Source organism: Schistocerca piceifrons, chromosome 5, assembly GCF_021461385.2.
Source record: "Schistocerca piceifrons isolate TAMUIC-IGC-003096 chromosome 5, iqSchPice1.1, whole genome shotgun sequence".
NCBI classification, from domain to species: Eukaryota; Metazoa; Arthropoda; class Insecta; order Orthoptera; family Acrididae; genus Schistocerca; species Schistocerca piceifrons.
The window spans coordinates 335331374-335355127 of NC_060142.1; the positions used below are offsets into that span (position 1 = coordinate 335331374).

The window sequence follows — 23754 nt, forward strand, 5'->3', positions numbered from 1 at the left end:
TTACATCTGATATAGTCAGACCCAATAAACTAGGTGCAGTTATCAGTGTTATCTGTTTGTTAAGAGCCAGGGCCTTATTACCGCAGAATTATCGACTTTCAGTGGTCTCGGCAACTTTCTAAATAAATTGTTTCTGTCCTGAGGGCGTACAGTTCCTGATTTTGGGAAAAGTGAGTAGCTGAGAGTAAGTGACCATAATTACGCAACAGAATATGTGGAGAACCTTCCAACGCTGTTTTACCAAGAGCATTAACTGCACAAAGGGGTGACGATGATATTTGTGGCAAAATGGTAACCTCTGTCATTAAAAAGTACCGATTCGTATAAAGATAGACAGTGAAATGTGCCAAGGCAATGACTTTCACAAAATGGATAAAAATAAAGAAATTAATTGAATGATAATAAGTAAAAAAGCTGGCTGGGTGCGAGTAGGACTTGTACTCTAAAGGTTCCTACAAACTTGAGTATGTATATACGACACAGTTCATCCATCCCAGAAGTCGAGAATCTCGACGATATTGGCATGTTATCGACATTGATACTGGCACAGTAACTGTTTCAATCGTCAACGTAGTTGTTGCTTCCACCTGTGACGTTGCTTTGATCGATTTGAAAGGCCGCGCTGAAACACAGGAATGGCTGGTTACATCTGTGACGTTCGTACACGCCCATTGGCTGAGCAGCCGGTCTCCACCCAACCAGTGGGTTCATCTTGTAAACAAATGTGCGACAGAGCTAAGCGTCCCTCCCTTCAGTCGAGGCGGAGGCGTTTGTTGTGTTGGATGCTAAAGCAGCAATACTCGCTTATATTAAAACAGTCCGTGCCTTTGTTTATGGTCATTTAAATGCACTCAAATAGTGTGTTAAATTAGTTAGGCCAATATGCTTGTTACATTGCGAAGAAGCTGTGCAGCCTTGCTTAAACAACAAAGCCCAGAAATTGGACGAGGATTTAGACAGTCTTGCGCTTTCAGAAGTGACGATGGACGTACAGGAAAAGACAGTAGTGGTTATACCTACGGTGCAAGACAGCAAAATGGCTTTCGCCGTAAAACGGAGATTTTGAGAAGGCATCCAAGGTACGTAATTCAGAAAGTGTATGAGAGATGATTTACTATTATTGAAAGGAGCAGCCAACGACACAATGTTTCAAATTTTAGTCACTATATAATGACGGCACTTGCACACACAGGACTTACATTTTTTTAGCCATTTTAAAGACTTAAAATTCCTCATATTTTTTGCATTGCCGGTACCTACTTTTTATGCATTAATCTGTTTAACTGCAAAGAGAACCTGGCAATGTTGAAGCTGCATCGCCTCATGAAAAACCAGCAGCCACCAAAACACAAATTTCACTTGCCGAAGTCATTACAGTGAATTAGCAAAAATTCTGTCGTGTGTGTAGCCCCCTCCCAAGCAACGGTGCGACGTATATAAACTGCATGGTTATTCCAGCACAAGAATGCAGTGACGCAGATGTTTAGATAACGTTACGCACAGTGTGTGCTTACTCTATAATGTGAATAAAAGTCTCCCCATTTCCACACGTTACGGTAGGCATTGCTTTGCGGATGCATTAATGGTGAAACATTGGGCATTCGACTGCACAGTAAGAAAACCTAGTGGTAAACTGAAACCCCTAGTTATTAGGGTGACCAAAGCCACCGAGTATTATGCCTAAATTTAGAATCCAACCCGCAATGTGTTTTCGAAAAGACCAAGTGCGATGTTCACCTGCTCTGATTTAAAATCGGTTTCGATTTCAAGAAACCAGCTCATAGGTATTATAATATGATCACTATACAAATCAAGTACGACGAAACAAAATAATTCTGCAGTCTGCACTTTGCAGAACATATAGATACTGACAAAGCTGAGAGCTTTGTTACGTATCTACTTTCTACCAACATTCTGGTGTTCACTGTATGAAAGAACAATAGTTTTCATAGGTTTATAATATTTTGTGATTGAGTGTTCTTTGATCACATCATTCATATAGTGGCTTGCATCCATATTAAAACTGTAGATTAATGTATGTTACAGAACTTTGTCCAAATTAACACAGGGAATCCAGTTTCGCACAGTGGCTTGCCTCCATATTAAAACTGTAGATCAAATTTGTTAATGTATGTTACAGAACTTTGTCCAAATTAACACAGGGAATCCAGTTTCGCACACTCCGTCTTTAATACTTAATTTCAGAGGACTATCCACTGCACACTCTTCAACTGCAGTCCCACTTGCAGCTTGTGCAACTGCTGTTACCAAAGATGAAAGCAGGGAGTTCATGGCCCTCTTTCCGGATGTTGTCCGGGATTTGACGGATGCTGGAAGACACTTAGATGTTCCGGAAGTTACAAAATGGTTTGCCAAGGTACAATCATTTTAACTTCAAAATCTTGTTATTTCTCACACTTTGTAACTTAACACTATATGCTGAATTTAAGAGAAGACCATATACTCAGATCCTGTAGAAGTGCCTAACTTCGGAGTTAAGCAGATATCTTTCTCCTAGTCATGTCCTGTTGTTTTGTAAATATGCTGATTGTGCAGGGCACAGACTGCTGTTAGTTACCACTGATACTGAGAGGCCTTGAGTGCTGCTGTAATTTTTTATCTGACTGAGCCGATGTAGTAGACAAAGCCAACAGCCTGAATTACTGTACATTCATTGTCATTCCAATACTGCTGGGAGATTTCATGGTGACTCATGTTACATTTTGAAATCAGTGTTTTATTATGTTGACTTGTTATCAAACTATAAACCCATATTTTCTTTTGTAAATCATCGTCATAAATTGTGTTATTCGGGCAAAGATCGTGAACTGTTATTTAAGCAGGGACGAGCATTAAAATTAAAGAACAAGAATGTAATTTATGTTGTGACTCTTATTACAAATTTGGGACATCCTATTCCTAATGTGCATTTTAGGTCAAAAGTGTCCTCAAACTATAAGGAGTATGAATCTGGTTTTTATCACAGAAAATGCATATTAGGTAGGCATTCGAATGACAGAGTTACAGATTTCTAAAAATATTTATACCATGTGAAATATTGTAATATATTGAAAAAGGTGCGTGACTAATATTACGTGACTCATGTTACTTGCTACTTCTTGTTGGAAAACTTTTATCCTGCAAGCAGAGAAATGAAAATATGACATTATGTGCCAAATAATATAAACTTAACATTAACATTTCACTTTTCAAACACTATGAAAAATTATAAGAGCATGACTTATGGGAAAATGAACTGCAAATTCAAGTCAGAGAACTGGAAATATCCTCTTGCATTGACATCATCATTTATAATTTCATCACATTTTACAGGTCATTTCCAATAGTGACCAGCAAATTTAGTTGCACTGATTAAGTAAGAATTTCGAGAAACTGCATGTACTTCTCCAGCATTGAATTTACTGTCATATTCTACTTTGTACCAGTCTCCAATATTCACACTTTCTGTAGTTTCTTCAGTATGATGATCTGCAGCAGCAAAATTCTTTGGAGACATCAGATATGTTTGTAGTACCCCATTCTTGCACTGAAAGCAGTGAATGCATTTTATGTTTGGTACTGATGGTGCTGAAGGAAATATTTGAGCCAGATTAAGTTTCACATTGATTCGTCGAATTCCATCAATAGATACGTGAAAAACCTGCATAGTTGTGATACTTGCAGCTACCGGAGTGAACATTGATGCATCACCTACTATGAATTTTCGCTTTTTTACAGCCTTCCGCATTAACTATTCTGCAATTGCACCAATTCCATCTATGGAGCTCCTTGACCATGGGATGTAGCAAGTAAGTTCCAATTTTCCACATTATGAAATGATTGAAATTGAGGTACAGCAGTAGTAATATTTTTGTTTTTAAACTGTGAGGCACGTCCATCTGACCAAATTTAAACTACCTTCAAATTTACAGGTATAGTTGACAGTACCTTGCTTATGTTGCCTATGTTTTCTAACACTCCCAATTTTTAGCTCTTCTTCCTTCTAATAACAGTCCTTGCTCAAGTTGACTCAACTGTAGAAACTTTTGTTTCTGCTTCTGCTGGGTTTTTTTAACTTCTTACATTCTTCATATTTTCCTTCACTCTTTAACTTTTCACTGCAAGAAATTATATACAGATTGACCGAGGAGAACAGAGTGCTAGCTGATAAGCTGGGAAATTAAAAATGTCAACAAAGAGGTAAGTGCCCTAGATTATATCAAAACAGGTGCTCCAATTGACCAAGTACTTTAACAGTAACAGGTACTTCTCAAAAAATAACCAGGGAAGAGTACAATGTGATCTGTGCTGTGTCAATGGACACTGCACACAATGAAGGTTTGCATGCTGCTAATGTGTTTAGAACAGCTCTAAATCACCTGAAGCATTCTAACGGCATTGTAGTTGTTCTTCAACACATGCATGACTTAATACAATTCTCATGTGTAAGTAAGCAGGAATGGTTAAAAATAGGCATTAAGCAGAAATATGCAGCAGTTTTGCAAATATTCATAGGATTAAAGCTCAGAAATTTGTAGAGAACTTTACACCACTCATGACCTTCACCTCAACTGGCGTGGGAAAAATCGTGTAGCTACAATAATTTTGTGATGTAAGTGCAAATGCAAGGAACAAAGTGAACAAAGGACTATCAGATTTGAATGAGGAGTGTACCACTACACAAGAAAATTGTAGGACTCGGTATAGGCAGACTATTTTGGACAACTGACTGGTAAAAAAAAGAAAAGAAAAGGTAAACATGCTTCTTCCCAGTCTTATCAGTGTGTGGAAACAGACCAAATTGGAGAAATGGGGAGTGGAAAAAACCATGCACAGGCCTTCAACTGAAACTTATTTTTTAGAGAAAACGATGTAACTGCTGCTGCTGCTAAACAAAAACTGGCAATTTATCACCAGAACATTAGAGTTCTCTGCAGTAAGATCAATGGACTTATAATCAATATCCATAAGCCACGAGGTATAGATTATACCCATGTTCTGTGCTTTAGTGAGCACCATAATAATTCTAGTATAGAAAAACTCGAGCTAAATAATTATTGCTTAGCAATATCATTTTGTAGAAATTTTAAAGAAAGAGGTGGTTGCCATTTATGTTAAAAGACCATATCCCATGTAGAGCAATTGATGTGCAGAATTATTGTGTGTCCCATAGAATTGTTTTTGAATAACTCCCATATATTAGTAGTAACAATGTACAGATTACCTTCAGGGAACAATGTAGAAGAAGTTAGATGCCCTCCCTAGGTGATACAACTACCAGGCAAATCCTGAATGGTTTCTCTGACCATAGCGAATAAAGATTCACTATAAATAGTGCAAGTATCTATGAAAATGATAGTGGCCCCAATTGGAAAACAGATAGGACAATTAATGGTGAAACTATTTAGACTTCTAAATGACATCTCCAAGCCACACACTGGAGACCACTGTATAATTTTAAAAATACCAATTCCGAGTACAGTCTTTTCAGTAATGAAGTGGCACTGATATTTGATAGTACCCTCTCAAAAAATATATAAAACCCAAATCACAAAACATACCAAAAGCCCTGGATACCCACTGGTATTAAGATTGCATGCAAAAGCAACAAGAGCTGTACATTGCCACAAAAAATTCAGATAACCACAACCAGCTAAATCACTATAAAAATACTATATGAAGTTATTCAGAAGTCAAAAAATTTGTATCTGTGTTCCAGAATTAATAAATCTAATAACAAAGTAGTCAAAACAGTATGGGAAGTGATAAGGAGTGAGATTGGCAAAAATTGCCTCAGTAGGACCCAAAACATTGTTCTCAGTAATGAATGTAGACAAGTACAAAATCAAGAGACTGTGGCAAAAACTATTAATGTGAACTTTTTGTGTTTCTGAGAAAACAGGACACAATGGCTCCTTAGAAGAGGCCTTAAAAATACTGAAAGGTCATTTCCAAATTTCAATAGAGCACATAGGTATAGCCCCTATAACAGTACAGGAAGTAATAAAAACCATTATTTCTTTAAAAAGCAAAAATTCAACTAGTGTCGACAACCTCTCCTGCAAGCTGCTGAAAGTCTGCTGCAATCAGTTCTGTCAAGTCCTAGCTCATATATTCAACGCCTCTCGGAAACGATATTCAATGTCTCTCTGAAACAAAGTCTCTTCCCAGATAGGCTGAAGTACGCTATTGTGAAGCCACTCTGTAAAAAAGGTGATGCCTCAGATGTACAAACCATCATGCTGTCTCTCTTTTGACTACATTTTCTGAAGTCGTCAAAAAATTAATATATGCATTTTCAGAGAAGGTATCTGCACAACCAAAGCTATATTTTCATTTACCAACAACATTTTGGAATGCCTTGAAAAGAAGACATTGCCCGTGGGCATATTCTGTGATCTGTCTAAGGCCTTCAACTGTGTCAATCATGCAATACTTACAGAGAAAGCATCCCACTATGGACTCTGAGGACAAATGGGCAACTGCCTCAAATTGTATCTACAGGGCAGACTATAGAAAATACACTCCTGGAAATTGAAATAAGAACACCGTGAATTCATTGTCCCAGGAAGGGGAAACTTTATTGACACATTCCTGGGGTCAGATAAATCACATGATCACACTGACAGAACCACAGGCACATAGACACAGGCAACAGAGCATGCACAATGTCGGCACTAGTACAGTGTATATCCACCTTTCGCAGCAATGCAGGCTGCTATTCTCCCATGGAGACGATCGTAGAGATGCTGGATGTAGTCCTGTGGAATGGCTTGCCAGGCCATTTCCACCTGGCGCCTCAGTTGGACCAGCGTTCGTGCTGGACGTGCAGACCGCGTGAGACGACGCTTCATCCAGTCCCAAACATGCTCAATGGGGGACAGATCCGGAGATCTTGCTGGCCAGGGTAGTTGACTTACACCTTATAGAGCACGTTGGGTGGCACGGGATACATGCGGACGTGCATTGTCCTGTTGGAACAGCAAGTTCCCTTGCCGGTCTAGGAATGGTAGAACGATGGGTTCGATGACGGTTTGGATGTACCGTGCACTATTCAGTGTCCCCTCGACGATCACCAGTGGTGTACGGCCAGTGTAGGAGATCGCTCCCCACACCATGATGCCAGGTGTTGGCCCTGTGTGCCTCGGTCGTATGCAGTCCTGATTGTGGCGCTCACCTGCACGGCGCCAAACACGCATACGACCATCATTGGCACCAAGGCAGAAGCGACTCTCATCGCTGAAGACGACACGTCTCCATTCGTCCCTCCATTCACGCTTGTCGCGACACCACTGGAGGCGGGCTACACGATGTTGGGGCGTGAGCGGAAGACGGCCTAACGGTGTGCGGGACCATAGCCCAGCTTCATGGAGACGGTTGCGAATGGTCCTCGCCGATACCCCAGGAGCAACAGTGTCCCTAATTTGCTGGGAAGTGGCGGTGCGGTCCCCTACGGCACTGCGTAGGATCCTACGGTCTTGGCGTGCATCCGTGCGTCGCTGCGGTCCGGTCCCAGGTCGACGGGCACTTGCACCTTCCGCCGACCACTGACGACAACATCGATGTACTGTGGAGACCTCACGCCCCACGTGTTGAGCAATTCGGCGGTACGTCCACCCGGCCTCCCGCATGCCCACTATATGCCCTCGCTCAAAGTCCGTCAACTGCACATACGGTTCACGTCCACGCTGTCGCGGCATGCTACCAGTGTTAAAGACTGCGATGGAGCTCCGTATGCGACGGCAAACTGGCTGACACTGACGGCGGCGGTGCACAAATGCTGCGCAGCTAGCGCCATTCGACGGCCAACACCGCGGTTCCTGGTGTGTCCGCTGTGCCGTGCGTGTGATCATTGCTTGTACAGCCCTCTCGCAGTGTCCGGAGCAAGTATGGTGGGTCTGACACACCGGTGTCAATGTGTTCTTTTTTCCATTTCCAGGAGTGTAGTATTAGATTGTAACAATATGCAGGTAGGAGGGGTAGAGTCAGACTGGGTAACAGTAAGTTATGCGATTTCACAATGTTCTGTCCATGGTCCACTACTATTTCTCATACATATCAATGACCTACCTTTGTCCTCTAACAAAGCAAGCAACTTTACAATGTCTGCAGATGACACAAGTATTGTGATAGACAGCAAGACATCCCCTGATCTAGAATTAAATGCAACCAATTACTTGAGGACTTTCTGAATTGGTTCACAGTAAATTCTATATCAATAAAGATCAGCAGACTCAATTACGTTCATTTCCATTCTGGTCACAAAAGCCCACAGGAGGTAAACATTGGACACAAGAGCCACCAGCCACACAGGGTAAATTTTTGAAATTCTTGGGCATACATATAACAAGCTTAACTGGGAAAACCACATCCATTAAACCCTGAAAAGAGTTAGTTCAGCAACATTTGCCATCTGGATAATCGCCAAAATTTGGAGGCATCAGTATCTCAAAATTTGCATGCTTTGGCTACTTCTGTTAATTTATGTGTTGTGGAATAATCTTCAGGGGCAATTCACCACTGTCAAAAAAAGTCTTTACAAGTCAGAAAAAGGTTGTCCGAATTTTGTGTGGAGTGCCACCAAGTACCTCATCTCGCAACATTCTTAAACAAATTGGAATACTAACCACTACTTCACAAACTTCTTTTCAATCATGACATTCATGCTTCATAATTCTTCTTGGTATTAAACGAATGAAACTGACCATCATCATAACACAAAAAGGAAATGTGACATACATTGTGAACTGAAAAATTTGTCTCTGGTGCGAACATGCATAAAATACATGACCACAAAATCTTCAATGCACTTCCAAGTAATATTAAGTGTCTATAAGGTAATAAGATACTATTGCTCATGATTTTAATGTGGATTTATTGAAAATCTCTGTCAGGGAACAATTATTGCAGTTGTAACACTATCATTTAATTTAGTTCCTACTGTGAACTTTGCAGCTAGGTTACATAAATGCTCTGAGACTGCTATTGATAATATTTTTGTAGACAAATCTAGGGGAAAAAGTCATATCACAAAACCAATAGTAAATGGACTATCTGATCGTGGCATGCAGCATCTTGTGTTAAATGTTGAAATTTGTCAGGATAAAAAATCTATTAAATCTGAGTACAGGTGGGTAATAAATAAGTCAAAAATTGAGAAATTCGGGAAATTGTTCAAAGACATGAACTGGATATAGATTTTTACAGTACTTCTGACTCAAATGGAGAATACAAAGCATTCATTAATAAAGTTAACTCCTCTTTCAAAAATTGTTTTTTCATAAAGGTAACTTAAATCACACAGAAGTCAAAAAGTAAACCGTGGAATACACAAAGAATGAAGATATCATGTGGGACAAAAAGGAGACTGTTTCTACTATCTAGGAACAGCTCTGGTGTTAGAATTGTAAAGCATTACAAAGAATACTCTAAAATATTGAAGCAAGTAATCCATAAATCAAAGCAGCTTTATTATGAGAAAAAGATAATTACATCAGGCAACAAAATAAAAACTGTTTGGGATATAGTGAAGACAAAGGCAGGTGGGACCAAAAAGAAAGAGGAACAGATAGCTCAAAAATAAATGAGACATTGGTTACAAATGCATGTAGTGTTGCAAACTCTCGAACAGGTACTTCATTTCTGTTGCTGGCAACTTGGGGTTATCAGGTTCAGTGAACAATGCAATGGAGTATCTGAGACCAGTCCTTAAAAATAACTTCAGTAAAATGGAAATGACACGTCTCCCAAAGAAGTAGTATCCATCATAAAATCTTCAAAATGTAAGTATTCCTGTGGATATGACAACATATCAACAAAGTTAATTAAAGAATGCTCAAGCGAGTTGAGTTCAGTCTTAAGTTATTTATGGAATCAAACTCTTATCAGCGGAACATTTCCAGACTGGTCAAAATATGCTGAAGTCTCTTTCCAAGAAGAGGGGTAAATAGATATCATCAAACTATCGACCAATTTCACATTTGCTGGCTTTCTCAAAAATATTTGAAAAGGTTGTGTTCAAGCATTTCCTTAAGCATCTGACTGAAAATAATATATTGTGCAAGTCACAGTTTGAATTTCTTAAGGGTTCTGATATAGAGAAAGCTATTTACACTTAACAGTGAGAATGTACTTAATTCATTAGGTAATAAATTAGAGGCTACTGTCATTTTCTGTCACCTGTCAAAAGCTTTTGACTGTGTGAACCAAACGAGCGAGGTGGCGCAGTGGTTAAACACTGGACTCGCCTTCGGGAGGACGACGGTTCAATCCCGCGTCCGGCCGTCCTGATTTAGGTTTTCCGTGATTTCCCTAAATCACTCCAGGCAAATGCCGGGATGGTTCCTTTCAAAGGGCACGGCCGACTTCCTTCCCCGTCCTTCCCTAATCGGATGAGACCGATGACCTCGCTGTCTGGTCTCCTTCCCAAAAACAACCCAACCCCCAACTGTGTGAACCACAACATTCTCTTAAGTAAATTAGAATATTGTGGTGTCACCGGCAATGCTGCGAAATGGTTCAAGTCTTATCTACCTAACAGGAAACAAAGGGTGTTGTTGCAAAATACCTGTGCAGTAAGCAGTCAGTCTTCATCTGACTGGGAATTAATTACATGTGGTGTTCCTAAGGTTCCATCTTGTGTCCATTGCTTTTTCTTGTGTACATTAATGACATCTCATCTGTTATATTACCAGATGCTAAGTTTGTTTTGTTTGCAGATGATACAAACATTGCAATAAGTAGCAAGTCAAGTACAGATTTAGAAGTAGCTGCTAATCAAATTTTCACTGTCATTAAACTTTGAGAAGACCCACTATATGCAATTCAGAACTTGTAAGAGATTTCCTTCCAGCATGTGTAAAACATAAGAAGGCATGCAGATCAAAAAGGTTGACAGTCTTACATTTCTGGGATTACAACTCGATATTAAATTCAGTTGGGAAGGGCATACCACAGAATTGTTTAAGTGCCTAAAGAAGTCTGTATTTGCAGTGAGAATGATGTCAGATGTAGGAGATATAAATATAACAAAACTTGCATACTTTGCTTACCTTCGTTCTGTTATGTTATACGAGATCATATTCTGGGGTAACTCATCAAACCGAGAAAAAGTTTTTAGGGTGCAAAAGCATATGATAAGAATCATTTGTGGTGTAAATTCAAGAACATCATGTAGAAACCTGTTCAAGGAACTTGGTATTCTAACCACTGCTTCTCAGTATATTCATTCCTTAATGAAATTTGTTGCAAGTAATATATCTGTATTTCCAACCCATAGTTCAATACATACTTTCAATACTAGTAATAAGAACAGTCTACATAAAGATCTAAAATCACTTACCTTGGTCCACAAAGGGAGCCACTATTCAGGAACACATAATCTCAATAAATTGCCAGCAACCATTATGCACGTGGTTTCAGATAAAGTGTGGTTTAGACAGAGTTTGAAAGACTTTTTGATAGGCATCTATTTGTACTCTACAGATGAATCTATAGGGACTGTTAAGCCAGCTTAAGTAAAAATGTCTATTAGATTTCAGTTTTGACAGCACTTGGTCACAACAGTCAAGACTATAGTGTATAACAATGTTTCATTTTGACAGCGTGTTAATTCTGTGAATATTAGCTATTTCAGTTTACCACATTGTATTCACTTATTTCAACAGTCTCCTGACAAATGATCAGGGTATTGAGTATTATATTCAAATGTTTTATGTTTTTATGTTATACTTTCTGACATGTTCCATACCCACGAGAATCATCTCATTTTTTGTGTCTATGGAATGAAGACTGAACCTAACCTAACCTATTTAAAAGTGAGTTAAAGGAGTTCTTGCTTGAAAAAAGTTTCTACTCTGTAGAAGAATTGTACAGCAGAGATAGCCAAGATTATTTACCATGTATTGTCGTGTGTTTCTGATTCAATATATCTTGTTGCTTTAATTAGATTAATTGGTGGTCTGTAACTCAAAAAGATGGTCATTTTTACTCTGTAAAAATTTGTTTAGACAAGATCTGAAAATTGTATCTTTACCTCTGTTTGTGAGTGTAATTAGAGCTTAGTGATTGTGTTACTTTATTATTATTTTCAATGTGTTTTCTTAATCTTTTTTATTGTCCTGATGGACACAAATGTAATAATGAACTAAATGATTTGACTTACTCTACCTTCATGTGTCACCACATAAAAATGGGTCTATGGACACACACACACACACACACACACACACACACACACACACACACACACACACACGCACACACGCACGCGCGCGCGAATGCCAACTGCAGCAGCTCAGATCAGAATGCCATTGGCACTGTGGCTTGAGCTGCTGGAGTTGGTGGTCATGTGGGCTTGCTTGTACGTATGAATGGTATGTGCTTCTCTTTTGCTGATGAAGACTGTGGCTGAAAGCTTTGTATAAGTGTCTTTTAATTGTGCCTGTCTTCAACTTACTGCGTCTTCTTTCCAATAAGTAGCAAGCTATCTTTCCCTACCTTGTTGATATTCCTATCTGGAGTTTTCAAGTTAATGAAAGTTTTACATAAGAGACATGAAGACTTCTGTAACTGTACTGTAACACAGGGATTTCTTTGCTTTCAAGGAATGCAGACTTTTACTTGCAAATTAACTAAAAATAGTTATGAAACATTATTTTTCTGAGATGACAATTAAAACTTTATGGCTTATCCCTCATTAATGATGTGTGTTACTCATTATGTTTGTCCAAATACTTTTCAACAATGTATTATTCTGAAACAAGCAAACACTTGTGAGTAAAATCAGCATATAGCTAGTGGACAATCTGTCAGGATACACTAATCTTATCTGTCTTTTGTTCTCAGTTTTAAAATTTTCTATGTAATTCCTTACTCCATGGTGTGGATTTCTGGAAGAGAAGTCTGATGCATATAAAGTGCTCTGAAATCTTACTAGTAAATATACCATAATAATTACATATTTAGACTTGCCATCAAAATACTTAGTGCTTGAGATAGCCTTGCATATTAGTCTTCTTTCAAATGCTGTTTTTTATTCTATAAACTGCAGGATTCCCGAATATGTGATGGGCTTGAATTTATGCATAATGTTTTATTTTTGTACAGCATTAATTAACTGTAATTTTATGTACAGCAGGCAGTAGTTTCATATACACAACTGCACTATTTTATTTTTCTATGCACAATTCCTTTTTCATATAATTACAGGTTCTTCAATACAATGTTCCTGGTGGGAAGAAAAACCGTGGACTGGCTCTTGTGTATTCTTATCGTATGCTTACTCCAGAGAGTCAACGAACTGAAGAGAATATTCGTCTTGCGCAAATTATGGGCTGGTGTGTTGAAATGGTATGCATCTTTGTTCTTGTTAGTTCTTTAGAGGTACCATACTGTCTGCTGGATTATTTAATGCTTGTACGATAAGTAAACTGAAATTAGCTGCAAGTAGTTGTTTACTGTTATCTGTATAAGATTACCATACCTAATTTACAGACAAGAATCGCCATATTCCTTTGCTTAGACTGAATGTGCATTGGAAATTAATTTAGGCATGGCCTCTCAATCACACTTATGAATCACATTTAAGGACGATGTCAGAGGATAATGAACAGATGAAAGTTTCAGCTCAAGAATTCACAGATTTAACCCGCCTTCTGCAACATTGATTGCATTACCTGATTTCGCAACAGCCATGTTGAGATTGTTTTTGTATTTGTTTCTATTGCAATGCAATTAGCATCATTTTGCCTGTGCCACAATGATGTAATGGAATGGAAATTACATATAAATAATTTCCTTTCAAAGAATAAGGAATATAGAACATGAGCTAACATCTATATCTACATCAAAATACCCTGCAAGCCACTATATACTGCCTGTGTTGATGGACTTTGCACCATTATTGCCCAACCAATTTTTTTACTTTATATATAAATTTTACAAATTTCCTTTAACTTTCTGGCAGAATGCGGGAAAAATTGCTTGTCTCTATTCATCCTAGCACCTCTCTTGAGTTGTTGCATCATTTAACACTCTTGGACTAAATGACCCAGCTGGTTAGAAACCTAGCAGTATGCATGTGATTCATTCAACATCCTTTGATATGACCTGGTGGTGATGCCAAATCGTGGAGCAGGATCTAAGAATAGTTTTTATGAGAACTTTGAATTCAGGCTCCTTTGATTCTACACATTTTTTTTCCAGAATTCACCAATAAATCGATTATCCATTTCTGCGCCTTTGACTGATTTTGTGAGATCTTCCCACACGTTTATATCAGTTAATATACTGACACAACTACAATGAAAGCCGTTGAAATCTGCTCACATACACAACCCTTTTTCAGTATGACTCAAAGTATTCATGACGCAAATTTTAATAATATGCAATAGTACAGCAAACAAAATAGTAAGGCAGATTTTAATAACATATTATAGTAAAGCGAACGAAATAGTCAAGCATAATTTTTTGCTCTCATTTCCTTATCTTTTGTAAATTATTATCTATGTTATGAAAACATAATATCTCTTGGACACAGATAATGTTCTCATAGATCACATAATTTTTGCTACAGCTGGTGATGAATGAGGCTGCAGTGGTGGGCGATGAATAAAAGTGATGTTGCTCCACTTTGCTCATCAAGAAAACACTCAACAAAGTACAGAAACTGGGCGTAATGCACATTTTTTTGGTAGTCCATGATGTAAACATATCCCTCACTCATGTCCTTGCAGTATCTATTCATAATAACACCAAAATGTGTACACAGTATAAAATATTACATTGCATAATAAAATAAATTAAGGTGAATTGCAACTCTGTGTATGCAAAAACTAGTAGGCCTGCCTTACTAACCTTTCTCTGCAGGACCAATGTTAACGCCATTTGATTGTCTCTCTTCCGTTTGATGTTGTGATGATCACTAGGACAGGAATTACATTATTATTTCCTTCACATCTGCAAATTTTTCAATCACTCTTTCAACTTGTGCATTATTAAAACGAGTTCTCGTTTTCTAGAGAGCAATGTAATCCATCAAGCTCATTGCTCTGCACATACTTCTGTAGTCCTCTCTGCCATACACACACTAAAGAGCTTCATTTGATGTTTCTTTGCTTCCATAAGAAGCTTCAGTAGCAACACTGAGAGAAGTTTCTGGAAAACTAGGAGAGTAAGTGGTGAATTTCTCTGATAGAAAGAGAGAGGTTGCAACTAGGTGTCCAGTAAATTTAAATCTTTCTCTTGCTTTGTAACCTACAACATCCACACTTCTTTTGCATCCTGCAGTAGATTACACATCTTCAGTTCTTACTCTTTAATGATACTGTTGAATTTTCAGTCATTCCGTTCCTAGTGTTTGTAACATCATCGCCGGCCGCGGTGGTCTAGCGGTTCTAGGCGCGCAGTCCGGAACCGTGCGACTGCTACGGTCGCAGGTTCGAATCCTGCCTCGGGCATGGATGTGTGTGGTGTCCTTAGGTTAGTTAGGTTTAAGTAGTTCTAAGTTCTAGGGGACTGATGACCACAGTAGTTAAGTCTCATAGTGCTCAGAGCCATTTGAACCATTTTTTGTAACATCATCCTCAAAAGTTGATGGCTGATTTTGTATGTAAGTGGATCAATATTCCTTTTCTGTAGCTTATACATAAAATATTGGCATGAATCATAATTTTATGAAAAATAAGAGCCAGGAAATGAAACATTGTCCAAAATCAATGCTAAGCTGCTGGCTTATACGGTATTCTCATTACGCAGTTTTTCCCCACTGATCATATTCTTCAAGTGCTTAATAATATCTTCTCTATATTTGAAAATGGTATTGACACCCCTTGATTGGAAATTCCAATGAGTAGACACTCAGTGTGGCAATCGTTTTTGCTATGGTGCCCAGGGGCATCAGCTGCAACACACAACAGCTATAACATCTGAGCATCAGAAAGCAAAGTTCATGTGGTCCATAGCAGCCACGTGGTATTTTGGAGTATGCCCCCAGTCCACCAGAAGGTGCACAGATTTTGTGGGATAAAGAATGCTGGCTTTATCTTTTTTGCCCTTAACTTTTTGCCTAATTTCTGTGAAATCTTGTTAAGTACGGTACTCTAAGGTAACCAATGAACTCATATTCCCCTCTGTAGTAAGATTTCATTACCTTTTGACCTCTGCGTATTCCCTTGGTCCACCTCCTGTATTGTGATTTCATTACCATTTGACCTCTGCATATTCACTTTGTCCACCTTCTGTAGTGCGATTTCATTACTATTTTACCTCTGCCTATGCAACAGAAAACTATTTATAACATGTTCAAAATGTTATTCACATAGACCAAAGAAGGTTTTGTTTTCTAATTTTGTCATGGATGTGTGGAATGTCACGGACTCCTTGTATTGTTCACAGGGGCTCTCCTCCAAACGAGAAACAGAAGAACAAAATAAAGTGTTTTTCTTATCACAACCACACAGTAATTCATACTTTCTGTACAAATCAGAGTTAAATTTCCTTATGACTGTCTGCAAAATTGTTAAAATAGGAGTGAGCCTATGTAACCTCGATTTATAACTTTTTTCAAACTTTGGTTAAGTTGATGGGTTCATAGAGCAAGGAAATGACCTAATTCATTATTTCACATATTGATTTCTTGCCTCAAAATTCTCTATAGTGCACACTAAAACAAAGGATAGAATGCACAGGAAATAATTACTTTGCTCACAGCTCACATCCGCTCTATCAGGCCTAAGGTTCTAACTGCATTGTACTGTTTTAGTGCTGTTCATTTATTTGTTGTGTTAGGAAATTATTTGGAGAGTATTAAAGGTGACATCTCCAACATTCGCCTTGCTGTCAAGGGAAACCAACAAAAGCCTCAATCAGAGCTGCTGATGTCGCCACCATTGGTTGCATTTCACGCAGTCACCTTAGTGTCGCAAATTGAGACCACAAACTGCTCCATCAGTCATGCCATGGTAGCAGCTGCCAGTGTTGTGATGTGATTGTGCAGCTTGTGCCTGCACCTCCAGTCATCCTTGTGACATGTTGAGGGCTTGTCTCATCCTGTTCTTGGGGACAAATGCTTGTCAGCTTGCTCCTTGCTTCCCCCCTCACTCCTGGATGGCTCACCTGGGGTGTTTACATACAATGCTCGTATATGAGAACAGTGTTGTCAAGCATTGCCACAGCACCCCTCACATCCCCTGAGGTACTCAGGTCTGCGTTTGCAAGCACAGCACAACCAACTCACCATCAGCACTTTTTCATCTCATTTGACTGCACTCATCACCCAGAGCTCGAGGGTTTCAAAAGAGATACTTGTATAGAAAGCACAAAAAGCAAAGCCAGTTTAACAAAATTACTTCTGGGGGTAGCGCAAACCTGAAAATCTATACAGGAGCCATGTCTTCGAGATTGCAGACTCATAATGGAAAAGCCTGGGAGGAATACAATCAATGGAATCTGTAAAGACAACACTGTACGGTTTGCACAGTGAGCGCATGTGTTCAAAAAAAGTTTAACACTGTAATTCAGGCAAGAGGAAGAACCGAATAAGAGAAAGTTATACCAGTAACTGCTTACCAAATACAGCAATACAGGGATTGGGTCAGAGAGATAAATTGAAACCACTGAGAAAATAGTGTGGATGAGAACCCATAGATACATAAATCTAATAAAACTGGGAGAGGAAGAAGTAGAATGGGTAGAGTGGAAGTTGAAAACATGGATGGGACAGAGATAAGTGTAGCACATGGATTCAGGAAGATTTAGGTTTTGCAGAAACCAAGGATGTAGTGAAGAGGCTGTTTCTTCTGTGCAGCTCATGCCACTGATGTTAGAGGGAGGTTGTGAAGCAGCAGCCAAAGTCAAACTGTGTTGCTCTAAACATTAAGATTCACCTCTGTTTTATCAGACATGCCCTTGCCTGCAGTTTTGTGGTGAACGTTCATATGTGTGAACAGTTAATTGTGGACATCTCCATTTAAAAAGTCATTCAATAATTACAGGGAAGATGATACAACAAGTTACTTTCACAGATAACCCTGCCTCTGATAGGATGATGGGCATCACTGGCGGAACTTGAGTCAGCATGCTAGATGGATGCATGGAGCAAGTCTTGTACCTGGGTCTTTCACATAGATGTCTCACATGAGAAAAACTGGAAGCAGGACTGTCATAAGAATGGTTCAGAATATTTTTTAGGTTGGAAGGGCAATGGAATACCACTTTGAAATAAGTGAAAAGGTTTTTAGGAGAATATTCCTCATTTTGGAGCAGTTTGCGAGCCACATCCCCTGAGGTACATCCTCATTTTGGAGCAGTTTGCGAGCCACATCTGGCGATGTGACAGCCACTCCAGCCACCCTGCCTTTCAGTTTTAGCTAATTTCTTGGACAATTCTGTCAAAAGTTCTATGCTAACTGTAGTGTGTCATAGCGAGCTTAGATTTACCGTATTTACTCGAATCTAGGCCGCACTTTTTTTCCAGTTTTTGTAATCCAAAAAACCGCCTGCGGCTTAGAATCGAGTGCAAAGCAAGCGGAAGTTCTTAAAAATGTCGGTGGGTGCCGCCACAACTTAGTTCTGCCGTCGAATATATGTAGCGCTACACAGGCATGCTTTGTAGGGTGCTGTTTGTAGGCACAAAGATAAATACTGGCGCCAAAACCTCTGCGTCAGTAAATAAATTAAAAAAAAAAGGTGGAAGGCAAGCTTTTTTTCTCCGCGCCGAGTTTCGACCACTGCATTTTCATACATTATCCAACGAAGTACATACTAATTCCGTATTGTTCATCTTCGAATGTAGCAGCATTTCAATGTACTACGAAAACCCGACTGGCAAGAATGTTTAGGATGTTTGTCAATATGGCCAACTCTACGTTCTGAATTTTTTCCTATCTGTGAGAAGAGATGGTTGCTAATACGAACTTTTATAAATTGTGAATCACATGCAGTATTCTCGTCACCATAAGAATAATATGAATATAAACATTTTGCCATGTATTGTTTCGTGTTTGCTACTATCTCGTTTAAATCCTGTCTGCGTAATAAACCACAAAACTAGAGTGAGACAACAGCAAACGCGGAAGAATATACATATCATGTCATGTGTATATTCGTATTATTCTTATGCTAAACAGTGATACAGTCAGAAATGAAGCGAGGCAATTGCCTAGATTTTTAAATCTAAGATGACTCTAATTTCTGTGCAGAATGTAATGTACTAAAGAGGCGCCTGCAAAGATTTTCAAACGGAGGAAAATTTTCGCTAAACTCTCGTTCAGAACATCTTCTATCATACGCAGTCTATTATTTGGTTCTTGTTAATCATTATCAAAGAAAGCAGCAGTGTGAGTAACAACAAGTAGCAGTCTCTTGCCATTGTTTCGCTAATGAGACGATTCCCCTCTCTCTCTCTCTCTCTCTCTCTCTCTCTCTCTCTCTTTCTTTCTTTTTTTTATTTGTAAGCGGCGGTAGCGCGCTCAAAAGCAAGCCATGCCGCGATCGGCGACAGGCCGTAAATACACAGTATTAGAGTACGACAAACAATGCATGACACAGTACAGTAATGCATTTTCAGCGTAGAGTGACGTAAACACCTATAACAAAGAAAACTGCGCTTATCAGATCAAAGAAAAATAAGCAATCAATTCAAACCAGACGAAGCACGTGAAAAAGGAAGGGTACCCGTATAAATACGGACGGAGCGCCTGACGCATAGCAATGGCTACCTGATAAAGCTTAACTGCTAAGCTTACGACTCGAACCAAACTACTGTAGCTGTATCGTCATTCAGTCGACCTAAATTGTCTCATATTACAGTGGACCAACTTTGTTTCGATTTGGAGATGCTGCCTAAAACTTTTCTCTCCCCTTGAATTTCGAGTCTCAAATTTCAGGTGCGGCTTAGATTCGGGAAATTTTTTTTCCTTGATTTCGAGTCTCATTTTTCAGGTGCGGCTTAGATTCGAGTGCGGCTTAGACTCGAGTAAATACGGTACTCCTGGAGGAGGTCAAGTGAATACTACAATACACTCAAAATATTAGATAACTTTATTAAAATTTGAACAATCTTGAGACTTGACTTGGAAACAGTCCATGTCCACAGGAGAGTCACTATGTATTTGTTATTGTCATTTAGCTCTATACTTTTACCACGTAATACAATACAGAATGATAGTGACATCTCAGTGTATAGTTGACTGTAAACTTTTACACACAGATCTGACTAATAATTCTGTTAGGTCACAGCCAGATCTGCGCTAAGACAAGTCCGTCGTTGTAGGCAGTGATTACAGAGAGGGGCTTGAGCAGTGCTGCATTCTAACATAACAAGCTTCCAGCAGCAGCAGAATATGGAAATTATTGATACTGTACCTATACCAGCATCTCTCATTCATTGCTGCATCTGGCAGCACCTCTCTCTAGCTTTTGGTGCCGTTGTGTGGTTGTGGAATATGGAAACTGTTGAGGGCGTGTCTACACCGATTTCTCTCATTAACTGCTGCATCTGGCAGTGCCTGTCTCCGGCTTGTGGTGCCGTAGTGAGGTACTATCTGTAACCTGGGACCTCACTCTCTGGACGACACCAAATTCCTCCCTCCCAAACCTCTACACCATCATCATATAGTGATCAGTCATGTGACAATAGCAGGAGAAGACCTGAATGCAGATGCAGATGAGGAGACAAGGATGGCAGCTCACTGCCCGCACCCCGGTATCCATCTTACGAGCGACTAGTGACATTGGGCAGAAAACGGGCCACGGGGTGCACTCCAACTTCCAGGCGCACAGACAGTGAGGGCAGATGGACAGCAGGCGGAACTCCAGGGGCATCATGATGGCTGTGCAGGTGCGCCACCTCCATGGACATCAGCTCAGACTGCAAGACTGGTCATGACGACATCAGCGACATCTACAACGGTGCAACTTTGACCTCTATCAGCACTGCTCTGGATGGCACCGACTGCAATGGACAGAGAGATGGAGATGAGTTGACTGTTATTGCAGACCCCAGCAGTGTGCTGGGTCTGTAGGCAAAATTTCTGTGGCAGAGTCACTGACATAGGGACAGAATCATTGATATAAGAGTGCAACAGCTGATTCTTTTGATGCAGTTGCAGCCCAGAGAAACATATAACAACGTAATATCAACAACTCAAAGTCTGTGTGATGATACTGTTTTCCCAGTGCTGTTTCTTGCCAAAAACTTTAAACAAAACTTTTTCCTGCAGCTGAAACTGTGTCCGTCCCAGCAGAACAAATAGTTTCTGCAGTGGCTGTAGAAGATGCAACAAGGTATGGTGATGACAACTGTGTAATAATTCTGCCAGCAACTACCTGTCATGTGGCAAGGAGTGGTAAGAAGAAAGAAAAATTTTTACATTACCGGGCCGAAGTTATTCTGATGACGATGCACTGCGACGACCACAGCCATTACTAAACAGGTCAGATGAATTCGCAATTGCGAATAGTGACTATCATCAGCTGTGGAATGGAATGATGACTATGAAAATTTGTGTTGGAGCAAGACACAATCCCGGATTTCCCACTTGCTTCCATCTGTGGAAGGAATGGAGTTTCTCTGTGTGACTTTTAAATGTTCAAACAAACTGTTCAGCTTCACCACTAGACCGAGGGTGAAAAGGGGCAGTAGCTACGTGGTGTATGCCATTGTCAGCGCAAAACTGTTGAAAATCGGATCACGTGAATTGTGGTCTGTTGTCAGAGACAAGAACCTCAGGAAGATCTTCGATCAAAAAATAGAGGACAGAGTCGATACTGTACCAGCAGTACTGGTGAATGTCAAGGGGTCTACGAAAGGAAATTTAGTGCAATTGCCGACGAGTGACAACCATTGCATGTTTCAGACTTGACCCATGAAATCAATGTGTTCACATTGTCATGGTCTCGACAGATGTGGAAGAAGTGTTGCGGTGGTGCAGATGAATACTCTGCACAAACATTACAACAAGAGGCCATGTGCTTAATATGGGCATCCATGCCCTGACAAGTACAATGATGTCAGGCAAGTTGCTTTGTTGAACTATGCCCAAATGACCTTCGTGCAACACTGATGAAATTGCCACTGGAGGAAATAAGGAATCACTATCTGTGGATCGTCATTCTCTATGCAACAACAGAACACCTGACCACATGCATAGTGCATAACGGTGCAAAAAGTAGAGATGCACACAGGGTGGCGAATTTCTTTGAGCATATGTGGCCACCCATGGCACACGTGTTGTGAAACTATCCGAAGAGCTGAGTTAGAAGCAATTGCTCCAGCAACATGCTGAAAGGCAGGAGAAAAATTTTGAAGAATTTCAAAACCATGTGTGTTAGTTTGATAAAATGATTTCTCAGATGAGTCCAATCCTGTTTTGGTACTGATAAGTAAACGAGACAAGGATTCTGGATTCAAATGTTATGCAGTGGGCCTGTAACAACTCTTATTGACAATGTGACAATAACAGCACAGTGTTGCAGTTTTTGTGCTGCCTGCAGTGGGACGGGCTTGGAAGGATTGAACAAAGGCATTAAAGACCAATGATCTATAATAAAATAGAACTTCCCACTGTATACTGATATTGATGGAACTTAATAATGCCATAGATAATAGTGGGCACCTTTTTTTTGAGTTGATTGTAATTGCACTACTATTTGTTGTGAGTTTTCAAGGCAAAAGCAATGGGCCTATCAGATGAATGAATTCTATAGGAGAGCACAGTTCCAATCCTGTAAGAAAATGCATTCACAGCTGAGGTAACGGGCTTAGCAGTATCAAAATAAATCAGACAGTGACTTTAACAATGGGTCCTTTAACCACTGAAATGCATCCTGACATTCTTGGGAACACCTTTCCAGTGCAGCCATTCAGTGGAGCAGCAATTTGCACAGCGTTCGCAGTAAACTTAATGTCATATGTTAACTTCCCCATGATGGCCTGCAGCTCCTTGATGTTATGAGGCGCCAGCAGCTCTTTAATCGAAGACAGGTGTGAATGAGTAAGGTGAATAGCCTGTCCTTTTATAACATGACCTAAACATCAAAGTTCTTGGAAGAAGGAGTGCTTTTCCTATTACGCATTCAGCCAGCCTCATAAATAACTTGAAACAAACAATCTAAATTTGCCAAATGTTTAGCAGGCATCGAACCACGACAACAATGTCCTCCAAATAGTTTGTCCATGAAGAGACTTTGGCAGCTAATTGTTCCCGGACACGGTGAAAAATAGCAGGAGTGGGAGTGCTGCCGAATGGTAGCCTATGGAACTGGAGCAACCCCAGATGAGTGTTGATCACAGAATATTGCTTGGACTGCTTGTCCAGTGGTAAGTGTAAGGAAGCCTCACTAAAATCAATCTTGTTCCAACGCGTCATTAATTCCTCCAATCGTCAGAGAGGAAAATCCACCACAGTTCGTGGGTTTACTGTGGCCTTGAAATCAGAACACAGACGTAAACCTCCTGATGGCTTTTGGAGTATGATCAAGGGGGATGCCACTGACTTGCAGAAACGAGTTGTATCACACCACTGACATTTCATTGTTGCAGTCCCTGACCAACTTGCTTAAGTATGCATGAGGGACAATCCTGGGCCACGCGGTTAGAGAGGCGCCATGTCACGAATTGCATGGCTCCTCCCGTTGGAGGGTTGAGTCCTCCCTCGGGCATGGGTGTGTGTTGTCCTTAACTTAAGTTAATTCTAAGTAGTGTGTAACTTTAGGAACCAATGACCTCAGCAGTTTGGTCCCTTAGGAATTCAC

General features: G+C 39.8%; 1 protein-coding gene across 2 annotated transcripts in view; it reads left to right on the forward strand.

Moving 5' to 3' along the window:
- The first annotated feature begins 729 nt into the window (after nucleotides 1–729).
- The window catches only part of LOC124798301 (farnesyl pyrophosphate synthase-like), a 48259-nt gene continuing 25234 nt past the window's right edge, over nucleotides 730–23754 (forward strand). The window contains exons 1-3 of one of the 2 annotated variants that reach the window (XM_047261635.1): nucleotides 730–1079; nucleotides 2206–2377; nucleotides 13210–13350. In XM_047261635.1, coding sequence (XP_047117591.1) covers nucleotides 883–1079; nucleotides 2206–2377; nucleotides 13210–13350 — 510 coding nt within the window. In that variant the 5' untranslated portion in view covers nucleotides 730–882. Of the gene's footprint in view, nucleotides 1080–1576; nucleotides 1785–2205; nucleotides 2378–13209; nucleotides 13351–23754 lie in introns of those variants that run through there. The other variant, XM_047261637.1, reaches the window with a different exon arrangement.